The sequence below is a fragment of the Morchella sextelata genome, assembly GCF_020137385.1.
Source record: "Morchella sextelata strain SCLS chromosome Unknown scls_30, whole genome shotgun sequence".
Lineage (NCBI taxonomy): Eukaryota > Fungi > Ascomycota > Pezizomycetes > Pezizales > Morchellaceae > Morchella > Morchella sextelata.
Window position 1 is genome coordinate 79,499 of NW_025408645.1, and position 19,031 is coordinate 98,529.

At 49.2% G+C, this 19,031-nt stretch overlaps 4 protein-coding genes across 4 annotated transcripts; 1 reads left to right on the forward strand and 3 right to left on the reverse strand.

Annotated features, from left to right (window-relative positions):
- Positions 1-571: 571 nt before the first annotated feature.
- On the forward strand, positions 572-1,522 carry H6S33_009795 (uncharacterized protein; the record flags this gene model as incomplete). Its single annotated transcript, XM_044841225.1, has 9 exons — positions 572-585; positions 721-786; positions 872-921; positions 986-1,008; positions 1,094-1,130; positions 1,190-1,230; positions 1,297-1,341; positions 1,412-1,417; positions 1,490-1,522. 9 exons carry the CDS (start codon positions 572-574, stop codon positions 1,520-1,522), a joined length of 315 nt encoding a protein of 104 aa, XP_044687539.1.
- Positions 1,523-1,613: 91 nt separating this feature from the next.
- H6S33_009796 (uncharacterized protein) lies at positions 1,614-2,952 on the reverse strand (the record flags this gene model as incomplete). The annotated part of the gene is made up of 3 exons (XM_044841226.1): positions 1,614-1,735; positions 1,837-2,710; positions 2,830-2,952. The coding sequence occupies 3 exons, from the start codon at positions 2,950-2,952 to the stop codon at positions 1,614-1,616; spliced, it is 1,119 nt and encodes a 372-aa protein (XP_044687540.1).
- A 2,927-nt stretch (positions 2,953-5,879) lies between these two features.
- H6S33_009797 (uncharacterized protein) lies at positions 5,880-7,699 on the reverse strand (the record flags this gene model as incomplete). Its single annotated transcript, XM_044841227.1, has 2 exons — positions 5,880-7,584; positions 7,665-7,699. The coding sequence occupies 2 exons, from the start codon at positions 7,697-7,699 to the stop codon at positions 5,880-5,882; spliced, it is 1,740 nt and encodes a 579-aa protein (XP_044687541.1).
- A 3,426-nt stretch (positions 7,700-11,125) lies between these two features.
- H6S33_009798 (uncharacterized protein) lies at positions 11,126-14,138 on the reverse strand (the record flags this gene model as incomplete). The annotated part of the gene is made up of 3 exons (XM_044841228.1): positions 11,126-12,912; positions 12,977-13,198; positions 13,628-14,138. 3 exons carry the CDS (start codon positions 14,136-14,138, stop codon positions 11,126-11,128), a joined length of 2,520 nt encoding a protein of 839 aa, XP_044687542.1.
- Positions 14,139-19,031: the final 4,893 nt, after the last annotated feature.

A 19,031-nucleotide genomic window follows, 5' to 3' on the forward strand; every position in this document is an offset into this window, starting at 1 on the left:
GAGTTGAGCTATGAAAATATAGCTGGATATGAATGCGGACAGACAGACAAGCTCATTACCGGCACAGTACACGCATGCCATCTACAGGCAATCGATATGGAGATTGCTCTAAGGGAAAAGGTCCAGGTCACAAAAAAATAAAAGAAACCGACAGGCAGGTCCATCACTTAAGGCAAGACGACGCGACAAGATTGGGTAAAGCATGTCTAAGACTCTATTACCCACCTACCCTAGATACGCGACGGCACATACAAAAGGGGAGAGAGGCTCTCACGTACCGCAATTCTGACCCACGGGTTTCCGCCCCTCGGACCCGGAAAGTACTGTGCCCCTATCATGGGTTGCGTCGATCCCGAAAAGCCACTGGATCATTGGCACTTGAGACTTTCTTCTAACCTGGGGAGGAAGGACACCTTGCAATCCTTTGAGATGAGATGGGATCTGATCTGATATGTAGAGGGTAGATATGTGGCGAAGCATATCTATTTGATCCAAATGTGGAATCCAATTCGTCGGTGCGTACGGATTTACCCGGTTGTGTAGGTTGGGTTGCCTAGTCTCTTCATGGAATATGGTTCGGACATGGTAAGGGCGGTTCGTCCCGAAGTTCGTCCCAAGATTCGTCCCGAGACTTAAAACGGTTCCGGTTCTATTTTCTTTTTTGAAATCATGGCATCGTTATCCCTCGATTCTGAATATAGAAGTTATAATACTCTACAGGACGCTTTGTATGCGCAAGTTGAGAGCTTGGACAGAAATTCTGCACATCTTATTGGTTGTGTTGACGTACCTACCCCTCCCTCCTCATCCACACTGCACTGCAGAACGTGCTGTTAAGCTTTTAATTTTTGTTGAATCCACGTTGGTAAAGATCTCTTCCGGCATTAGTGCTATCTTTCGATCAATCTGAAAACCCCCATGGTAAGCCACTCTATTTGAATTCAGGCACCTGAGAATCTACATACTCACATTTTCGGATCTGCAGGAGCCACTTCTCAGAAGCTATATGTACGTATAAGGACACCCAGTTTTAAGATATCGATCAGGAATATCAATTACCTATATCGGCAACTGATATCGACGGCTAATACAGGAAAGACCCCCAGAGTTGTATCCCGTAACCAAGACAAGTAAAGGAAGAGGTAATATAATGGGATACTTTTATTTTATATTTCAATTGTCCCTGTAGCGGAGAAAATATCCAGCCAAAAAGAAAAGGCGTCGAGCATGGTATGTACTTTCTATCGATTGCATAGGCCTCACTTTTCCTTTATATAAATAACCATCTTAGCACAGGACTCGAGCAGTGGTTGTGATAGGAGTGATATATACTTGGCCTCGGTCATTGGAATAAGTTCTTGGCCGTGTGTGGTCGTAGAGGAGCTGGGTCACGCCAAACCCAACATCATAGGACGAAGTAGTTATTCAAAATATATATCAAATGTGTTTGAGGTGTCAAGTTCCTGCTGACTGGGGCAAATTTACTTAGATTTGGGGTCATTTCCACTCATCTCTTGTTTAGCCAGCGGCAATTTAATTTCGGCTTCCCTTCTAGGGAAGCGCCCCAGGAAGATATTTACAATTCGATACATACATTATACTACATATAACTCTCAAAAGTTTACAGAAACCATGCCTCCACTCTCCACAGTGGAAAAGCTATCGACTCGCTTTCCGCAGAAACACGTGCACTTACAAAGCGCCGGGTCCTCCTCTGGACTCGTTTCATTATATTCTGCAAACATTGATTAGCACTGAAACTATTCTCCCTCATAGATGAATTTACACGCTTTCATATCTATTCAAAAGGCATATTTGTAGACGGGGGGAACTTACTAACATAAGACTTCCAAAACTCAAACACCACAAGTAGCAACGATACAACCGCAACAACTTGTCCAAACCCCCACCTCTCCTCCGCATCTTCACTTAGCAACTCCCTATTTGCTTTACGATACCCTAACACGCCACACAGCGTAAAAACCGTCCAGAAGATCATGACTGGCAGACAGAGGGCGGCTGAAAACACAAGGTCTCCAGCGAGCCTCATCCACGGCCACGACCCTTTCACGAACATCTTTACAAAGATGCCGCAAATAGTTGGTAGATAGCCACACACGAAAAAGACAAGATTGACCAGGACCCAGCCCAGTAGTGAATCCCGCTCAGTATAGCTACCAACACAATATTTAGCACTACACGCGCGGAAACAATCCTGCTCGAGGTCCCATCGCCGCCGAACACTCGTGTACGTCAAGCCGCAGTAGACAGCGTACAAAACAGCATACAGCGCCACCGCCGCATACCGCACTATATTGAACCGCCCATACGGCTTCTCGTCCCAAACGTACATGATGGCCAGATGATGTGATAGCGATGGGATCCACGCCATGTTCCCAACCATGATAGCGTGATAGGCACTTAGCTTAGGGAACTGAGACAGCGAGGCTACCATCAGGGCGATTCCAGACAGGGTCTGCATGTCCGAGGTCAGCAGGATGATGTCTGTCATCATTGCCGCGCGGAGCGGATTCGCGGGGTGGAGGGAACGCGGAAGCGTGGGGAGACCCCCAAGGTGCCCTCCAGCACGGAGGTATTTGTAGGCGAGGGGCGGGAAGGTGATGAGGCGATTCCAGCGGCCCGAGAAGTAGTACATGCAGATGCCGATTAGGCTGGCGAGAAAGCCTTGCACGAAGAAGGCGGAGATCACCTGTAGTAGTCGTGATAAGTCCCAAGTTAGCGGATAAGCCAAGTTAGCGTTTGTGGGGGAAAATGATACGCTGGAAGGCAACGTGGGGGGAGGGAGGAAAGGCGGGCACAACAACTCACACCGATCCCGCTGATGTCGGGATTTGAGAGTATTTTTGCCTCGCACCACCATTTCTGAAAGCCTTCCTCCTCAGTCTCCATGGCGGGCTTGGTTTGCTTTGCTTCTTCCTGGCGGATTTCCATCTCGAAAAGGTGCAGGACGCACATGTACCGACGTATTTAACAAGTTCGCACACCCCAGTTCGCCAACCCACATCGCAAAACTCTAAAGTTAAAACATGTAAATCCCGCTTCTAGAAAGCGTGCCCCGTGGGTACAGGAATAGGAGGCTGCATGAGGCTGAACATGGGGTGGGAGGGGATGGGAACGCCAATAGGCGGTGCAGAACAAGGCGATAGGTCGTGGGTGCTGCATGTTTTACCCCGGCTCGCTTGACGGATACGAGGCTGAGTGTTATTTGTTTTTTTTCGAGCTGGGGGTCGAGTGAGGGGTCATGATTGGATGTGTTCTCGTGGTGATCAGATATAATAATATATTTGGACTGACTACCCTGGAAACTTTGGGTCACCGCACTTGATGGTTTGGGATACGTGCCTGGAGTAACTTCACGGTTGATGAGGTATTGTGATGATCGGTTGCTGCTGTCTTGTGGTTGTGGTTGTTGTGCTGGAAAGCTTAAGTTGGGTTTTTGACGCAACCAACGGCGTATCAACCATGCAAATGGCTGTTTCGGGATGTTTGCCCGTCAAGGGGAGGAGCGATATACATATATAGTCAGGACCGTTGAGGTGTGGGAACCGGAACGATGGATATGGATCTGCGGGATATAAAATATTGGTACAGCAGAGCAAAGACAGCCTGGAGGCGGGCGGGAGTTGATATAGAGATGCATATGCCCTGCCCCGGTAGATCTCCAAGCCCGCGCCAAAGCACTACCTAGGTGGGCCCGCGCCCGCCCATCCCAATCTCAGGGGCATTTCCACCCCTATAAATCGCGGGCTGTGAGAGACGCGGCGGCAACGAACAGGCGCGCAAACGGGAAACATCCGGGCCGGGTCCTTAATGCGGAGAGTGCGGGAAAGGGCCCCTTGTACCGCTCTACATCGGCGCGGTATCAGAGCCTTTGGGCTTGCAGGCTGCTGGTCTAATCATGAGTATATATTCGATATTCAGGCGGCCTAGATTATAGGTGCCCTTTGAATACGGCGGCATCACCGCATTGGGGTAACTACGCCCGCTCACCACCTCGTGGACCGGCGCAGAAGGGCTAGGCCTGCGTACTCGGAGCTGCTCCGGGGCTCAGGCCGATGCGGGGATAAAAAGAAGATATTCAACAGTGTCGTGAGGTGAGGCGGGTGAGGTGGGTTGGATCGTGCCGCTGTAAAAGAGCGGTCGCCGCTTAATCTGATCAGACTGAAGATATCTCCACCCGGCATCTAGGAGTTACATCCCAGGCACCCGTTGCCCGGATGAGGGGATACGGGAATTGGCATGTTCCGCTGTCGGCCGGGCGTGTTCACGCATGGACTAGAAACTACGTATACCAGTACACCGGCACACCGCAACATGATATAAATACCCGGGGACTCCCCGATGAAACGGCACCGACACATATATTGTCGGCCTTTGGTCGACTTATCAGCTACATATCTAGAGACCCAGATATACCGACCTCTTCTTCTGGAGCGTGCGCGAAACTATATAGCGCTTCGACCGGCACATGTGATGGCCATGGCTGGATATCAATTCCCCCCCCAAAACCCGCGGCCGGCCAACCGGTAAACCGGGTGTCTCTCCCAATCTCCATGACTATCCTACATGTACTCCATTTAGCACCAGTGTACGCGAAGAAGACGGAGAAGAGGATCGCGCCTCTCAACTTAATATGATCTAATTACAAGACCCACGAATCACGAGATATCACTCGCACGCCAAGCCCCACTCCAAGACAAAAAATTATTTAGATTGGATTTGATTATGAAAACCATGATAATTGATATATATGAAAAAGATTCGGATTGATTAGGTTAGATTGGAAAAGATCGAATTTGGATTTTCTGTGGTTCTGCCACGGCTGAGAAGTGCATGGGGGATAATTGGGGCAGAAGATGGAGGTATGGTAAAGAGCAAAGGAGATTGAGATATAGGCCGGCTTGATCTCCAGGTTACTTTGGTGGGTTTCTGCTATATAAGGAGGAGCATACATGCATGCAGTGCCGGCCGGAAAGGTTGGTGAAATTTTTCGGGGGATTCATTGGCATGCTACTTGACTGCGGTGGTGGTGCAGCTTTCTTACGGTATTTCGGGCATGCAGCATATTGTGCAGTTGGTTCGGTATTTATATAATGCCACGCACCACTAACGCGTACGGTGTGGATTACATCGCATGTTCCCGTATCGTATGTATCTCATAAAAGAGGCCGGACCTGGAAATTGGGATGGGGAAGGTTGGTCCTTTCCCCTGGGCCTCGCTAGAAGGATATGGGCTTTTTACTGAGTCTGGGACTTGCGGAGACTGCCGTGTCATATATGGCTGTTCCGGTGTTGGGTGTACATGTACCATAATGAATATATCGATTTCTGGTATAAAGGGGCGTAAAACAACTGCAGCGATAATAATACATAGTTACTTGTAGTTAGTAGAAAGAAAGGATATGTTCCGTCCCAGTCACGAGTATATCACATTGCCTAACTGGCCGTCCTGTTGACAAATATTGCATATTGACCAATGCTTCCTAGGATCCTTAAGAAACAAAGAACACATTCTACCTACATGTTGTACCCTTGCCCCCGATATACCACCGTCCTGGGGCTACATAAGTAATGCAAATAAATATTTCTTTAATGAATAGCTAATTAACTGGGGCCAGCGACTTTCCACCGAAAGAGATGAGAATTATATATCAAAATGCCCCGTAAGCGAAAAATAAGAGCTCGTTCACCAATTGTGCAAATTGGTCAATAATCAGTGTTTTCGACTGGGATGGAACAGATACAAAAGACTGATAATTAGCAACCCAATCTATTCAGAAGTCCTATGCTAACCGACTAACCACCTGAAAAAGCTATTCAATACAAAAAAACACAAAGCCCCTCTATAATCATCACCACTACCTCCTAGGCCCTCGACTCGGACCCCCTCTATCACCCCTATCACCACCCCTCCTGTCACCCCTATCCCCTCCGCCCCTTCCCCTCTCACCCCGATTCCCTCCACCCCTTCCCCTCTCACCCCCCCTTCCTCCTTCACCCCTCCTCTTCCCCCATTCCGTCCCTCCACCACTACCACCGCCGCCGCCGCCACCACCCCTCTCCCTCCTCCTCCCCAACTGCAAAATCTCCTTCTCCTTCTCCCGCGGATCAATCATAATCAGCTCCTCATTCTTGCGCTTCCACGTAAGATCCTTGCCTAGTCTATCCTTCTCAAAGCTCAGCGTATGGTTCCACAGCGCCTCACTGGCACCCGGGCTAGGACTACGGGAGGGCCGCTCGTAGAGGCCGCAGGAGGCGCAGTTCGGGATGAAGTGCAGGTCGCAGAGGGTTGCTTCGTCGTCTTCGTCCAAGATGCTGGTGGCGTCTTTGTCGGCGATGGGGGCAGTGTCTTTGGTTGTGCGGGAGTTGATGGAGGTGGTAGGGGGGGCAGAGGAGGAGGCGGTGGAGAGCTTCTTTTGGAAGCGTTTTAGCGCGGCGAGCGTCTCGTCGTCGTCTTTAGTGGTGTCGTCTTTAGTGGTGTCGCGCTTACGTTTGCGGCCTTTGATGGATGTCGCGGGGAGGAGGTCTTTCTGGATTGCCAGTAGTGATTTCTTGGGTTTTGTAGCTGTTGTGGTGGTAGCGGGTGTGTCGCGGTCGCGGCGGAGAGACTGTTTGAGTGCCGCGATCTGGGCGTTAGTTTCTGCGAGCTGCAAGGCCTGGCGCGTCGGTGGCGGTGAGGGCGTACGGGAGGGCGAGCGGGCGGGCGAGCGGGCGCGGACGGGTGTTGGGTCTGGGTCAGCGAGGGAGTCGGTATCTTTCGACGTCACAGTCGTAACCGTCTCTGTCGTTGTGATGGCGTTCTTTGCCCCCGTGCTTGTCGGCTCCGAGATTTTCTTCTCCGCCTGTTTCTCTGGCGCCTCTTCCGATAGTGGTGCGGCGACTACGAGCCGGGTGTTGAATTTCGGCTTCTTGAGCACCGGCTGCTGCTCTGCCTCCTCCTCATCGCCGCCAAAGGACAGAAGCGCCTTTCCCTTCTTCTTGTTTCCTGCAGCAGCTTTCTTCCCCGCGGCAGCCTTCTTCTCCTCCTCCTCCAGCGTCCCAGCCTTTACAGCCGCCTCACGCGGCTTCATGTCCTCAAACGGATTCACCACCACCTCCGCCCCCGTAATCGTAACCGGATACACGGGCCTCTCCGTGCCCTCCTCACACTCGCCCTGCCCCATCCTCACCAGGTTATACAGCGTGTCGCCCACCACCTTGCCAAACATCGTATTCCTCCCCGTCAGCTCCTTTGTGTCCCCGAGCGTCAGGAAGAACTGCGAGCCATTGTCGTTGCGACGGCCCGAATTAGCCATGCCGACAAGGCCACGGCGGTTGAAGCGGAGGCGGGAGTGGAATTCATCCTCAAAGAGACCGCCAGGGTAGATTGCTTCGCCGCCATGACCGGTGCCAGTAGGGTCGCCGCCTTGCAGGATGAAGTTGGGGACGAGGCGGTGGAAGGTCGTGTTTGTGTAGTAGTTGTCGAGGCAGAGTTGCAGGAAGTTGCGGGAGGTGAGGGGCGTTTGGGTGGCCCAGAGCTCGAGGTCGAGATCGCCGTGGCTGGTGTGCAGGATTACTTTGGCACTGGGAAGAGTGGGTGGGTCAGTAGGGCAGAGAGAGGGAGGAGGGAGGAGGAGGGAAGAGGCGTGGGGAGAGGGGCGTACTTTGTCTGCGGTTCCAGGTTGTAGGCGGACGCCATTGTGGTGCGTGGTGTGTGGTGTGTGGTGGCCTGGTGGACCAAGATTGACGCTGAGTGCCTGGTGGTGAGGTTGAAGTCGCGAGAATGAGTGAGGTGAGCGAAGGTGTTTGCGGCGGGAGAAAGAGGTGACTTCGTGTTGTTGCAAGGGTGACGGGGCTAGGCCGCGTTGGGCGTCAGCCTGTGTCACGTTGCAGGCCAGCGTTGATCTGTGTGACAACTAGGAATCGCGCTCTAAGGGGCAAAGTGGGGAGATATCATTGACACATTGTTTTGTAGCTGGTGCGGTCTAGCTACTTTCATTCATTCACTTACTAGTACTACTACTACTACTACTACTAGTAGTAGAGTCCAGATCGGGGCGGGGATGGTCTATTACTATTGCTACAACGTAGCTAGGCTGGATACGGCGGGATTGTTAGTGTTTGATTGATGACTGAAGAAGAGGGGGGCGGGGTGGGGCTCGTGAGAGTGAGCTGTCAGGAAACAATTAACTTACTATAATATCGACACCCTATGTCTTTCTCAGGGGATTTCATTTTAGGATGCAATTTATCGAGAATGACGCATGTACCGAAGTGACATGTGGTGCATATTCTCGTCTGGCAAGAGCCTAATAATATCTCATCTGATACAGCTTGTATATGCAGGTAGCTAGCTGCCTTTGGTGTCGTCTGTTAGAGCCTAACAGTGCGCGTGCGCAGGTGGGCAGTTGCAGGAGGACTCAACAGGTAATAGGATGAACGAAGGAAGATGAAAGCCTATGATCTACTTATACACATAAAGCTGGCACGTCTATCTAGGCCAGACTGTGGACACAGTTGCTAGCCCACCTTGCAGTAGTGGATAAACGGGCCTATAGTAGATCTTTCCAGGTGTCATGGGATGCGAGTATCTAAGCCCAGGGTATAGGATGGCCCAAAAGGTATCGTTGAGACGGCCTTCTGTGTGCTAATAGAATTATGCTGTTGATGTTGGAGTACTAGTTGGGCGCAGACCGCTGTTTTGAGGGGAGGATGGTACAGAGACCACACACACTAGCGAACAAAAAGCCCATAGGCCTAGCTAGAACCACCCCACTCAATAGACCAAGCACAAACAGTAGCCGCCTAATCTACAACGGTATAAAAAGTATAACCCATGCCCCACGCCTCAAAACCTCAAAACCTCGCAGAATCCTAGATACTAATAGTAGTAGTAGTAGTAGTGCACGTGTGTCTGAGAGATAGACTCATATCCAGCCCCACCTCGCTGCAAAAACCACCAGTGTATATGCCCTATCAGTCCTCTATCTTATTCACAGACAGACAAAAGAAACGGAGGGTATCATATACAAACACTAACCGCCGAAGTAACAGGGTGGCCGTATTATGGAGCGGTAAATGTGTCAAAAGTAATTTTACCAACGCCGCGGCAGTAAATTATTTACCACCGGTGGTATAAGCACTGAATTTCAGTCATTGTGTCACGCTATCCTAGTACATTGGTACATTCCCCACCGGTATAAACACTGGGTTTCGGTCTTTATGCTGCGCTATACTAAATAATTATAAGTAACTGTCCAATCATTAATGCCAAAACTTATGAAAATTTCCCCCACCGATGGTGAAATACCGCCACCGATGGTGAAATTCCCCATGCGCCAGTGGACAATTTTAATATGCATTGGCATTATATGGCCCCTTTAGGCCAAAAGGTCTGTGCTTTTATCATAAAAACTAGCATTATAAGGGTATAAATTCTGGTGTTATTTTTCACTACCGGTGGTAAAATAATTTACTACCGTTAGTAAAATTACTTTTAACACATTCACCGCCCCCATAGCCGTATATATCTCCACTCAACATGTGCGGCAGTACTACAACCCCGCCAACTGAAGAGTGTAGATTCTCATCTCATAGACCTTAAAGTCGTCGTCCACTGTCCGCCCCGAAGAATGTTAGCCTCCATCAGCCTGAAAACTCTCTAGATAACACTACAGAAACATTGACATGCCGTGCACTTTACCGTTCCCACATGTCCATCTGGCTTGGCACGAGTGATACTCCATGCACGAGCACCACCGGAAGTTACAGTAATACTCGATAAGAACCTTGTGGTCAGTCTGACTGAGACTTCACTGGGGGGTTGGGGCCGCTGGGGACGCTGAGTTGTGAGTTAATTAACTTTGAGTATTGAGCGTTGAGTCTTTAAGTGAGCGATAACCCCCCACTCACGCGCATGTGCTAAATAAAGAGTAACTAAAAGAATGTGCCGATCGAGTACTAGGGCGATAAATAACAACTCACTCACTTAATGTTTCTTGTTTATCCCCAGATCCTCAGACGGAGTGTATGTTTATAAAATCAACCCCCCACAAAGCTTAACTGAGCTTCGCATGCGCACATGATATTGTGTGAAACGGGAATGCACTTGTAGCCTTGCTGCCTGTGGTGAGCAATATGGCCGATGCTTGGTAGCTATAGTTCATCCCAAGATCGTCAAACCAAGCAAGCTGGCACGTGCGGGATATTTAGTCGCTCCTTTATGAAACAAACCCCAACCCACACAGCGCTACCACTAGTCAGAAAAAGGAACCGAGTGATAATTCATGAACCACTCCATCATTTTGACAGCACCGGGCTAAACCCAACTAGTTGTAAATTAAGAAAAAAAATTAGTTACTTCTTATTTTATTAAATCTAGCACAAATCTCCTCCTAAATCTCATCCCATGTTCACAAATTGACACCCCCGAAATAATACCACAAGTGCCTGCTCAAATCCAGTAAAATTGCTTAACCACAAACTAGTCGGATAGGGATAAAACGCAGCGCGCACGCATCCACCGCCACCGCCCAAACACACACACAAGAGTTGTATCAATCTAACCAGCAAGCCATAGATCCACAAGAAAACATTGAACCATGAGAGGAGGAAAAAAGGAAAAAAAAAAAAAAGAAGCAGCAAACCAAGGGCATGTACCGGAGAAGAAAGTCCTTGAATCAAAACACCCCCTCCCAGTAAATAAAGCAAGAAAATAGATGACCCACAATAACACCCCGCACAGTATTTCCCAGAGAAGTAAGCAAGAGAAAGGAAAAAAGTCAAGGAAATTAATTCAAAGAAAACCCATGAGACCCCCGAGATGATAACGTGAAATAGTGGGGGCACCTAGTCCCCCTCGGAAACAATAGAAAAAAAAAGGAAACCTTCTATGGAGAGAGCAAAGAAATAAGGATAATACCATCAATCTATGACCAACCGTCCAAATCAAATGCGCCATGCAAACTTTTCTCTCTCGATCGTGAGAAAAAAGGAAAGGGGGAAAAAAAAAAAGGGAAAAAAGAAAAACAGCACACAAACTTAAAATGAAATCCGCTATATCTTATTTGGGTTCCTCCTAAACCATACTGCCAATTCTCGTCATTAGTCGATCCTATTTGGAGTATTAAGCGAACATCATATCGCTGAGCTCCATCTGGTCATCATCTTCAACCCAGGTTTCGGAGTCAATCCCGCAGAGGTCATCATCAAATTCACCGAACGAGTCTGCAGAACTGCCAAGCTCCCAATCCTCACTCTCCGCGATAAAATCCTCAAAAGAAAATTCGGATCCATCACTCTCCTTCCCCTTATCACTCCCTTCTCCTTGCACATCCTCGTCAAAAGCCTCTCCGGCCTCCCGCTTCCTCTTCCTGTCCATGCTGTTGTTTTCATCCCGGATGTGGAGCTCGCCATTCTTCCGTTCAATGCCCTCAAAAATATTGGTGCCTTGCTTCAGCACGATGATGTTCTTCAGCTGTTCCATCGGACACAAAACATCTCCGTTTTGATCCGCAATGGTCATTTTCTCTCTTGCAGAGCTTGTGTCAAGCTGGTGTTCTGTTGCTCTCTGATCCCAACGGTATTCCATCTGGCGGTCGTTAAGTTTTTGGAACATATCAAGGATATCTGGAGGGCCGGGCATGAGCAGCATGTCTTTTCGCCAATCCTTGACCTGGTGGTGCTTCTCGAAGAAGTGCTGCATGAGCGTGATTATGCTGCTCTCAGCTCCCTCCCAGGAGCATAAGCATGTATGGCACATAATTGAATCGTGGGAGAAGCATGCAGGAGTCTTTTCAGGCCTGCTACAGATCCGGATCAACTCGTAGTAGAGTTCATTGAATTCCACGCGGAACTTGTAGCGTTTGAACTCTAGCACAATCTTCTTGAAGAATATGGATAGTTGGAAGAAGGGGGGGACATGAAGGTCATTGAGTTCCGTGATGGCGCGGAGGATAAGCATGCGTGTTGAAGTTTGCGGTTTTATAGTACAACTGTTGCTCGCAAACATGCAAATTGGATCATCCCTTGTTCCGGGCTTTTTTGGTTTCCTGGGTTTCGGAGAGCCTGTTGTAGAGGTGCTAGCTGATATCACAGGCTTAGGAGGGGCAGCTTTCAGGTATTTAGGGAAAAACTTTGGTCCTCCGGCACAGATCGGAATCTTTTCTGGCCATTCAGCGCCATCCCAGTTCGGGATAGGTCTCTTGTAGGTGTATTTTTCTTCCGGTTGAAACTCCACAGGATATCTCGCAAGCCCTTGCATACCTGGCTTCTTTTGGTGATCCATTGCGAGATGAAAAATAATCTCCTCCCACGTTCCTAGGATCGTACAGTACTCGCAGCAAAACTTCACATCGAACCCACCACGGTTAAATAGTTCCTCGATTACCTCTTCCCAGATGAAGTATGCTGCCCTGAATGGCAGGGGGTTCTTGGGGTTTTTCTCATACCAAGTACGTCTGCAGTACTTGAATGTCTCCATGATGAAAGATTGAACCTTTCTGGACTCAAGAAGAAGAACTCCACCTTCCCTTCTAATAAAATCTTTAGCATACTTCAACAGCTTTGGCATGGCAGATTTGAGCTCCCGGAGGTTTCTGTAGTCTAATGCCTCCTCTTTACGGACTTTTCGCCTGATGCTTGTGTACTTGCGATGTGCCTGCTCTTTCTCTTGTTGGCGTTGTTGGTACTGCGCCTCGGCTCTTGTTCGTTCGGTTGTGATCTTTGTAACCAGCGTTTTCCAGCCTCGGTCGGTGAGAATATTACCAGCCTTGAGCGCAGCCTGGTAAGACGGGATGAGTTCAAGGACGCCCTCGGGAATTGGAGGCTCAAAGTGTTCTTTGCATTTCTCCGGGATTGAGATAAGACGTTGACGGCGGATTTCAGCGAGTTCCTCGCGGCGGTTTACAGCTTCTGTTAAAAGCACATGTTAGGGACTTATAAACGTATCAGGTGATGTTAAATCCCAAGGTCATACCAATTCTCTCGAAGTCGCACATCTTTACCGCCAAGTCCATCTGAACTTTAACCTGGTCCTTTTCAAACTCGATAAAAGTAGCGAGGATGCCCGGGAATTCGGCTTCCTGGCTCTTCTTCTCATCATAGGCAATCTTAAATGCGGTCACTTCGTCTTTCCAGTAGCACGGGTCTCCCCCGCCGAGACCATAGTAGTTCCCGCGCTGAGTCGAAACGAATTTCCCTGAAAATCAAACAATGAGTAAGACTTTTAGGTCTTGCAATTTCAACCGACAGACATGTTTGATGTGCTGCGTGTTTCAGGAGTAGGGGGGCTCACCCGACACGAAACAATGCCTTAGACACACTTGCGCAGCATTGACAAAATCGCGCTCATCCAGAAATCTCATCACCCTACCAAAAAGCATTAGCCTCCATCCGACATCACCTCCGGGAATGAAATAAATAAATAAATGAAAACATCAGACACATACCCTGATCCTATTATCCTTAAAACACGCAGTGCACAGCCTAATACCCCAAGTCCAGTAGCATTTTTTAAACCTAGGCGCCCCGCAAATCACGCATCCACTGCCTTTTAACAGATTCCACATGTAGTTCTCTGGGTAGCCATAGATAGGGTCCGGATAGTTCGGGAATGTATTTCGCCGACTCTTTGCCCAAATCTTTTCATCGTCTATGAATCCTTTGAAGCTGGAATTGACCCGACGGAGCTTCGCCAGCTGCGCCGGAGAACAATACGAGAAGATCTCCAGCCATATCTCGAAGGGGATGTGTGAGGAGATTGCTTTAGTTTTCGGGGTTCTTCTGGGCGCCGGCGAAGAGTTCGGGTTCCGCAATATAGATTTCCGGATAGGCAGCCGCACGGACATGCCACCGATGCTTTTTCGACGCTTCGATGGAGGGGCGGCGACGGTTGTGGTGGGGTGCTGGCAAGGCTGCTGCTGCTGCTGCTGTGGTTGCAGGGGTGGCTGCAGTGGTGGTAATGGGAGGGAGAGGGGAGCTTGCAAGGCTTCGGGGCTGTTGCTGCTGCTGCTGACATGGCTGGCACTCCATGCGGACCAGTCACTCATATGTAAATCCGCACTTGTAGATGTGAGCGGGATATGGGATTCCCAGACCATGCTCCAGTCCGGCTCGAGGACGGAGGGGGGAGTAGTCATCTTGAAGTTTTTTTTTTCTTTCTTTCCAAGTTTGTTTTTTGGTGGGGCAGTTGTGGTTGCTGTGGTGAATATTTATATAATACTCGTTAGGTTGGTTGCTGCTGAGAGCTCACACTCACAACTACTAGTGCTGATTCTACTACTTGGGTAGCGTTGAGTGAAGCTTTAGGTGAAGGTTGATTTACTCTGGATAGAGTTTGTGTTGGCTATGCCTGCCAGATGGAAGAAGCTGGAAAGACAGACAGTAAATAGAGGGGTCGAGCAGCTGAAGAAGAAGAAGTGGAGGGCGGGGTCAGAGGAGATAAAGAAGTAGGCAGAAACGGAGATTCACAAGGCTGACGGAGAAGATGACAGGAGGAGGAGGAGGAGGAGGAGAAAAGAGAAGAAGAAGAGAAGGGGAAGGAGGGGGAGGGGAGAGGAAAGAGGAAGAGGTGAAAGGTAGAGAGAGAAAGTGAAGGGAAGGGAAAAAAAAAAAAAAAAAAAAAAGAGCAAGCAGTCTAGTCGTTAAGCAATACGTAGTGTGCAGGAGCAGAAGTTAGTTATGAGACGGAGAGCTGCAGGATGGCATGTACTTTTGGATTTGCGGGGGATCGTCTATCGCTTATCGAGAGACTTTGCCAAGCGCACACAACGAATTCTTCCGGGAGGTGAATTGAGTGGGAGAGGGGGGGAGGGTGGAGGGGTGCAGTGTCAAAAGGGCAGGGGAAGAATTTGAAGGCAGGGTGGAGGGGATGGCGGGAAGGAAACAGCAGAGAGGACGTGGACGTCTGCGGTTGGTAAGAAGTACAGTATATAGACAGCTAGCACTTCTCTCTAGCGGGGGGAGGGATGAAAGTGGAATTCTTTTTAAAAAATAAAATACAAAAAAGAATAAGATGGACACGGCGGGGCCATAACATACATAGCATAATAGCTGGCTGGCGTGGTGACACGGCTATGGTGGACGCCGCGCCGGGGGAGACCAGGCGGGGAGGGGACAGGCAGGCAAGGCAGGCAGGCAGGTGGACAGGGAGGGATAGGGATTGATTGATTGAAAGGACCGAGTCTGAGTCCAAAGAGAGGACGAAAGAGCTCTAAGGAAGGAGACAGAGTAGACTAGGGAGGGGGGAAGAAAGAAACCTTACACTCTTACTGTGTCTTGCCATTAAACACGTTGTTAGCCAAAAGGGCACTTCAACCGTGTAATCCCCTCTCCTCTATATCATCAAGGTATCCCTTCATCCCCGTACAATAACTAACAGCACCCCTCCCTTCCATCCCCACTAACCCTGCTGTGCGTTTGGCAAAAGAAACACTGTGCGGCTCATAGGATGGCGGCTGTATGTGTACTGGTGGGCGTACATACGGTTGCTGTGTGCTCCTAAGCGGACTGGCGGTAATTGTGCTTGTGTGAGGCTCCAAGATGATTAGTTCGAGTAACTAGGGACGAAAGGTTTTGAGGTCTGTGGAGCGATAGGATGAGGTGAGTTCTGGGGCTGTGTGTCTTGTCCTGTCTCTCTTGTGTGAAATGTCAATGATACTTTGTGTATGTTAAGTTAACTAGACATAAGGCGGGGATCGATAATCTGCAACCCGCACATCCTCCCCCCCCCCCCCTCGCCAAAATTTCTCCCCCCGACGCATCCTATCCCCACTATCCTTCCGATCAATATCGATTAGGCCAGCATATCCACTTTCTTAATACATTATGTAGCCTTCCACTTTCGGCCAAATGAGCATCTTAGAATTCCAGCAGTACCTTGTTGATTAACATTTCTTCTTCCTCTCTCTTCCTTTTTTTTTTTTTTTTCCTTTTCCACCATCATCATCCTGCATGACACTAGACGAACGGGCCTTCCGCTTGGGAAAAAGATAAATAAATATGGAAATCTGATAATCCGAGAATCTAAAAATGTATTCAATTCATCCCTTCACCGATAATAACCCTAACCCTTAATTGGTTCCGTACTAATTATTATTTGCCTTATTATTCCTTGCACGTGATGCTGCATGTTAGTCAAGGTCAATTGTTGCCTCAATTAGTCAGTCAGTTCATCCAAAAGTATAACCTCCGACCTCCGATGTCACCTCCGGAAAACACCAGCTCCCCCGAGAACCCCAGGTAAATTGCAATATAGACCTCTAACCGAGCTCAATCTTCAACCGAGAACAGCGTTCCTCGGTCCCCCAAACGGCTGCCTTTATATCCATGGCTGTCTCTACAGCTTCTCGCCCCAAACACATTCCCCCAAGCGTGCCGCTAAAAAACAAAATCCGCCTGAAAGTGAGACCGAGTGATGGTTCATGATCAGCCCCATATTAGCTGCATGTTGATACGATTACTAACACTGTCTAAGATAACGGCAACACCACCCAACATTTTTTTCACTCACCCCTGGATCATTCCGAGGACAGCTTGCGAGATCTTCCTGCAACTTTATCAACACAAAGACACAAAGGGGTACGTAGCCAGCCAGATATTGTCAAGCCGGGAACAATACCAACCGCATCCACACACATACTTCACATACAGGTCCTCTACATACACATACACCGCTCTACATACCCATACACATACCCCCATTCACCCCATCAGTTACGCACCCACATACACATCGCATACCGATCAAGGTACGAAAGTGGAAGAGAAAGAAGAAAAGAAAAAATAATCTCACCACTCACTCCCTAGGCGGACCTCTCACATACCTCACATATTATACACATCTATCCCTCCCTCCCACACCCCCCCCCCCCCCCCGATCCACAAATGCCAGCTACAGTTCGACTCGTCAACTCCCTCATCGCCACCATAAAGACAATATCTCCAGCGTCCAATTGCAGTAATAATGACCAGTCCTACGATCGACAGCCCTATATCCCACCTACTTACGCTCCCCAACGAGCTCCTACTCACCTCGGCGAACACCTCCTCCCATGCTCTCTATACTCCCTAATCCGCACATCCCGCCGCCTCGCGATTCTCCTCCTGCCACGCCTCCGCACCCTCGCATGCTTCGACGACTTCTCTATCACCGCCCTGTTCTGGGCCGCCGCCTCATCCAACAGTATCCTCGCGAGTCAGATACTGACAAAAACAACCGCAATCTTCAGTATCCTTCCAGCAGTACACACTCCACCGGCCACCATCACAGCACAATCATCATCACTGCTACTGCATCCGACCCATGTAGCCACGGGGGAGAAGGGCGGTGAGCTGTGGAGACAATCAAGGATGTCCTCGGCGCGGGTGCGGAACTCATTCTCCACTATAAATGCATAACATACACCTCCTTATTCTGGGCCGTCGTGGCCGGTCATAAAAATCTTGCTACACTAATCCTAACATCCGATGAAGAATTGTCAAACATCAACACACTCAATGCGTGTGGCCGGTCTGCACTTCATGAGGCCGTCTACCGCGGCGATTACACAATGTGCAATTAATACTGTCCAACACAACAACCTGCGTTAACCTTCCAGACGCACAGGGTCGCGCGCCCTATACTGGGCCGTTGTAGTACGCAAAGACCCGGGGATGACCGCGTTGCTATTGGAGCACGGCGCAAACACAACATCCTACACTGATCCCGCCACTGGGCGGAAGCTTCTTCATCTGAGCGTTCTTCACCCTGGCACGTCTGCGATAGTGAGTTCACTGTTAGCACATGGCGCGGATCCAACTAGTCGTACATTGATGGGCCAATCAGCGTTGCATCTAGCGGCAAAAGCTTGCTGATGCAACCACGGTTCGCGTACTATTGACAAATGCAAAATGTGCTGAAAACATAAACACGCGGGATATGTTTGGATGGTCGCCGTTACATCTTGCAGCAAAGGCGGGCTCGGAAGAGGTCGTCAAAGTTCTGCTCGAGAAAGGTGCAGAGGCAAATGCAAGGGACGATTATGGCGCCACTCCATTGCATCGTGCAGTATGGGCTGGTAGGGAGAGGGTCGTGGGAATGTTAGTGGAGCACGGGGCTGATCCCCCATGGCCGATGCGTCGGGGAAGACCGGATTGGACCTGGCAATGATCAAAATGAGAATAAGAGAAGGGGGTGCAAGAGATGTTGTTAATTAGAGCGTGGGGTGAGATCGCCGATGGCGGGGACATACTTTGAACGTGCGGCCAGGAGTCGGAAAGGTTCGTTTCATAAACATGAGGTTTCCGGTGGTATGGGTATGGTTTGTTTCAGCCGGCGATCTGGTCTCAGTATGACGACGATCGTAGGAGGGATGTTCTGTTGCCTTTTTTCTTTTTCGATTCCATTTGTTTTATACTCTCCGCTCAGTGATCTGGTGTGATCTTTTTTTTTTTTTTTTTTTCCTTTTACGTGGGCTCTCATGCCTGGTGGTTACCCCCGCTTTCTCCCTGGTCGGGGTCGGGGTATCTGACCCGAACGTGCCTTTATTTGTTTGGTTGAGTACTCGTGGTTGCTTATCGTTGGCTAATATTTTCCTCTTCTATGGGCGGACGGTTACTGCTATTCATTATTTTTGATTAAGCGGGGGATAATTGGGGTGGCGATTCTTGCAATTAGGGAAAGGTACGTGTTTTGGGCCTGTCTGCACGTCGTCCCCGATCAAAAAGAAAATGTAAATGGAATTAATGACGCGGCGGTCAAGAGGGCGGTAATGAAGGTAATGATCCGGTGGGCGTTATTTGCTTCAAAATAAAATGGAGCTTAGGGATATTAAAAACACGTAAAAGAAAAGGAAAAGAAAAAAAAGAGATTCACTGACGTTTGTGAAACAAGACGCTGTCATACTGTGATAGACTCTGCCGAAACTCGCATTTTGAAACCTCGCTGTTGACATTCATGAGGCGAGGGGTAAGTCCTCTTCAATATATCCCGCAGGAAGGAGTTTGTGTTTATTACTGCTAGTTACCCCTCACTATTCATCTAATCAGTCGTG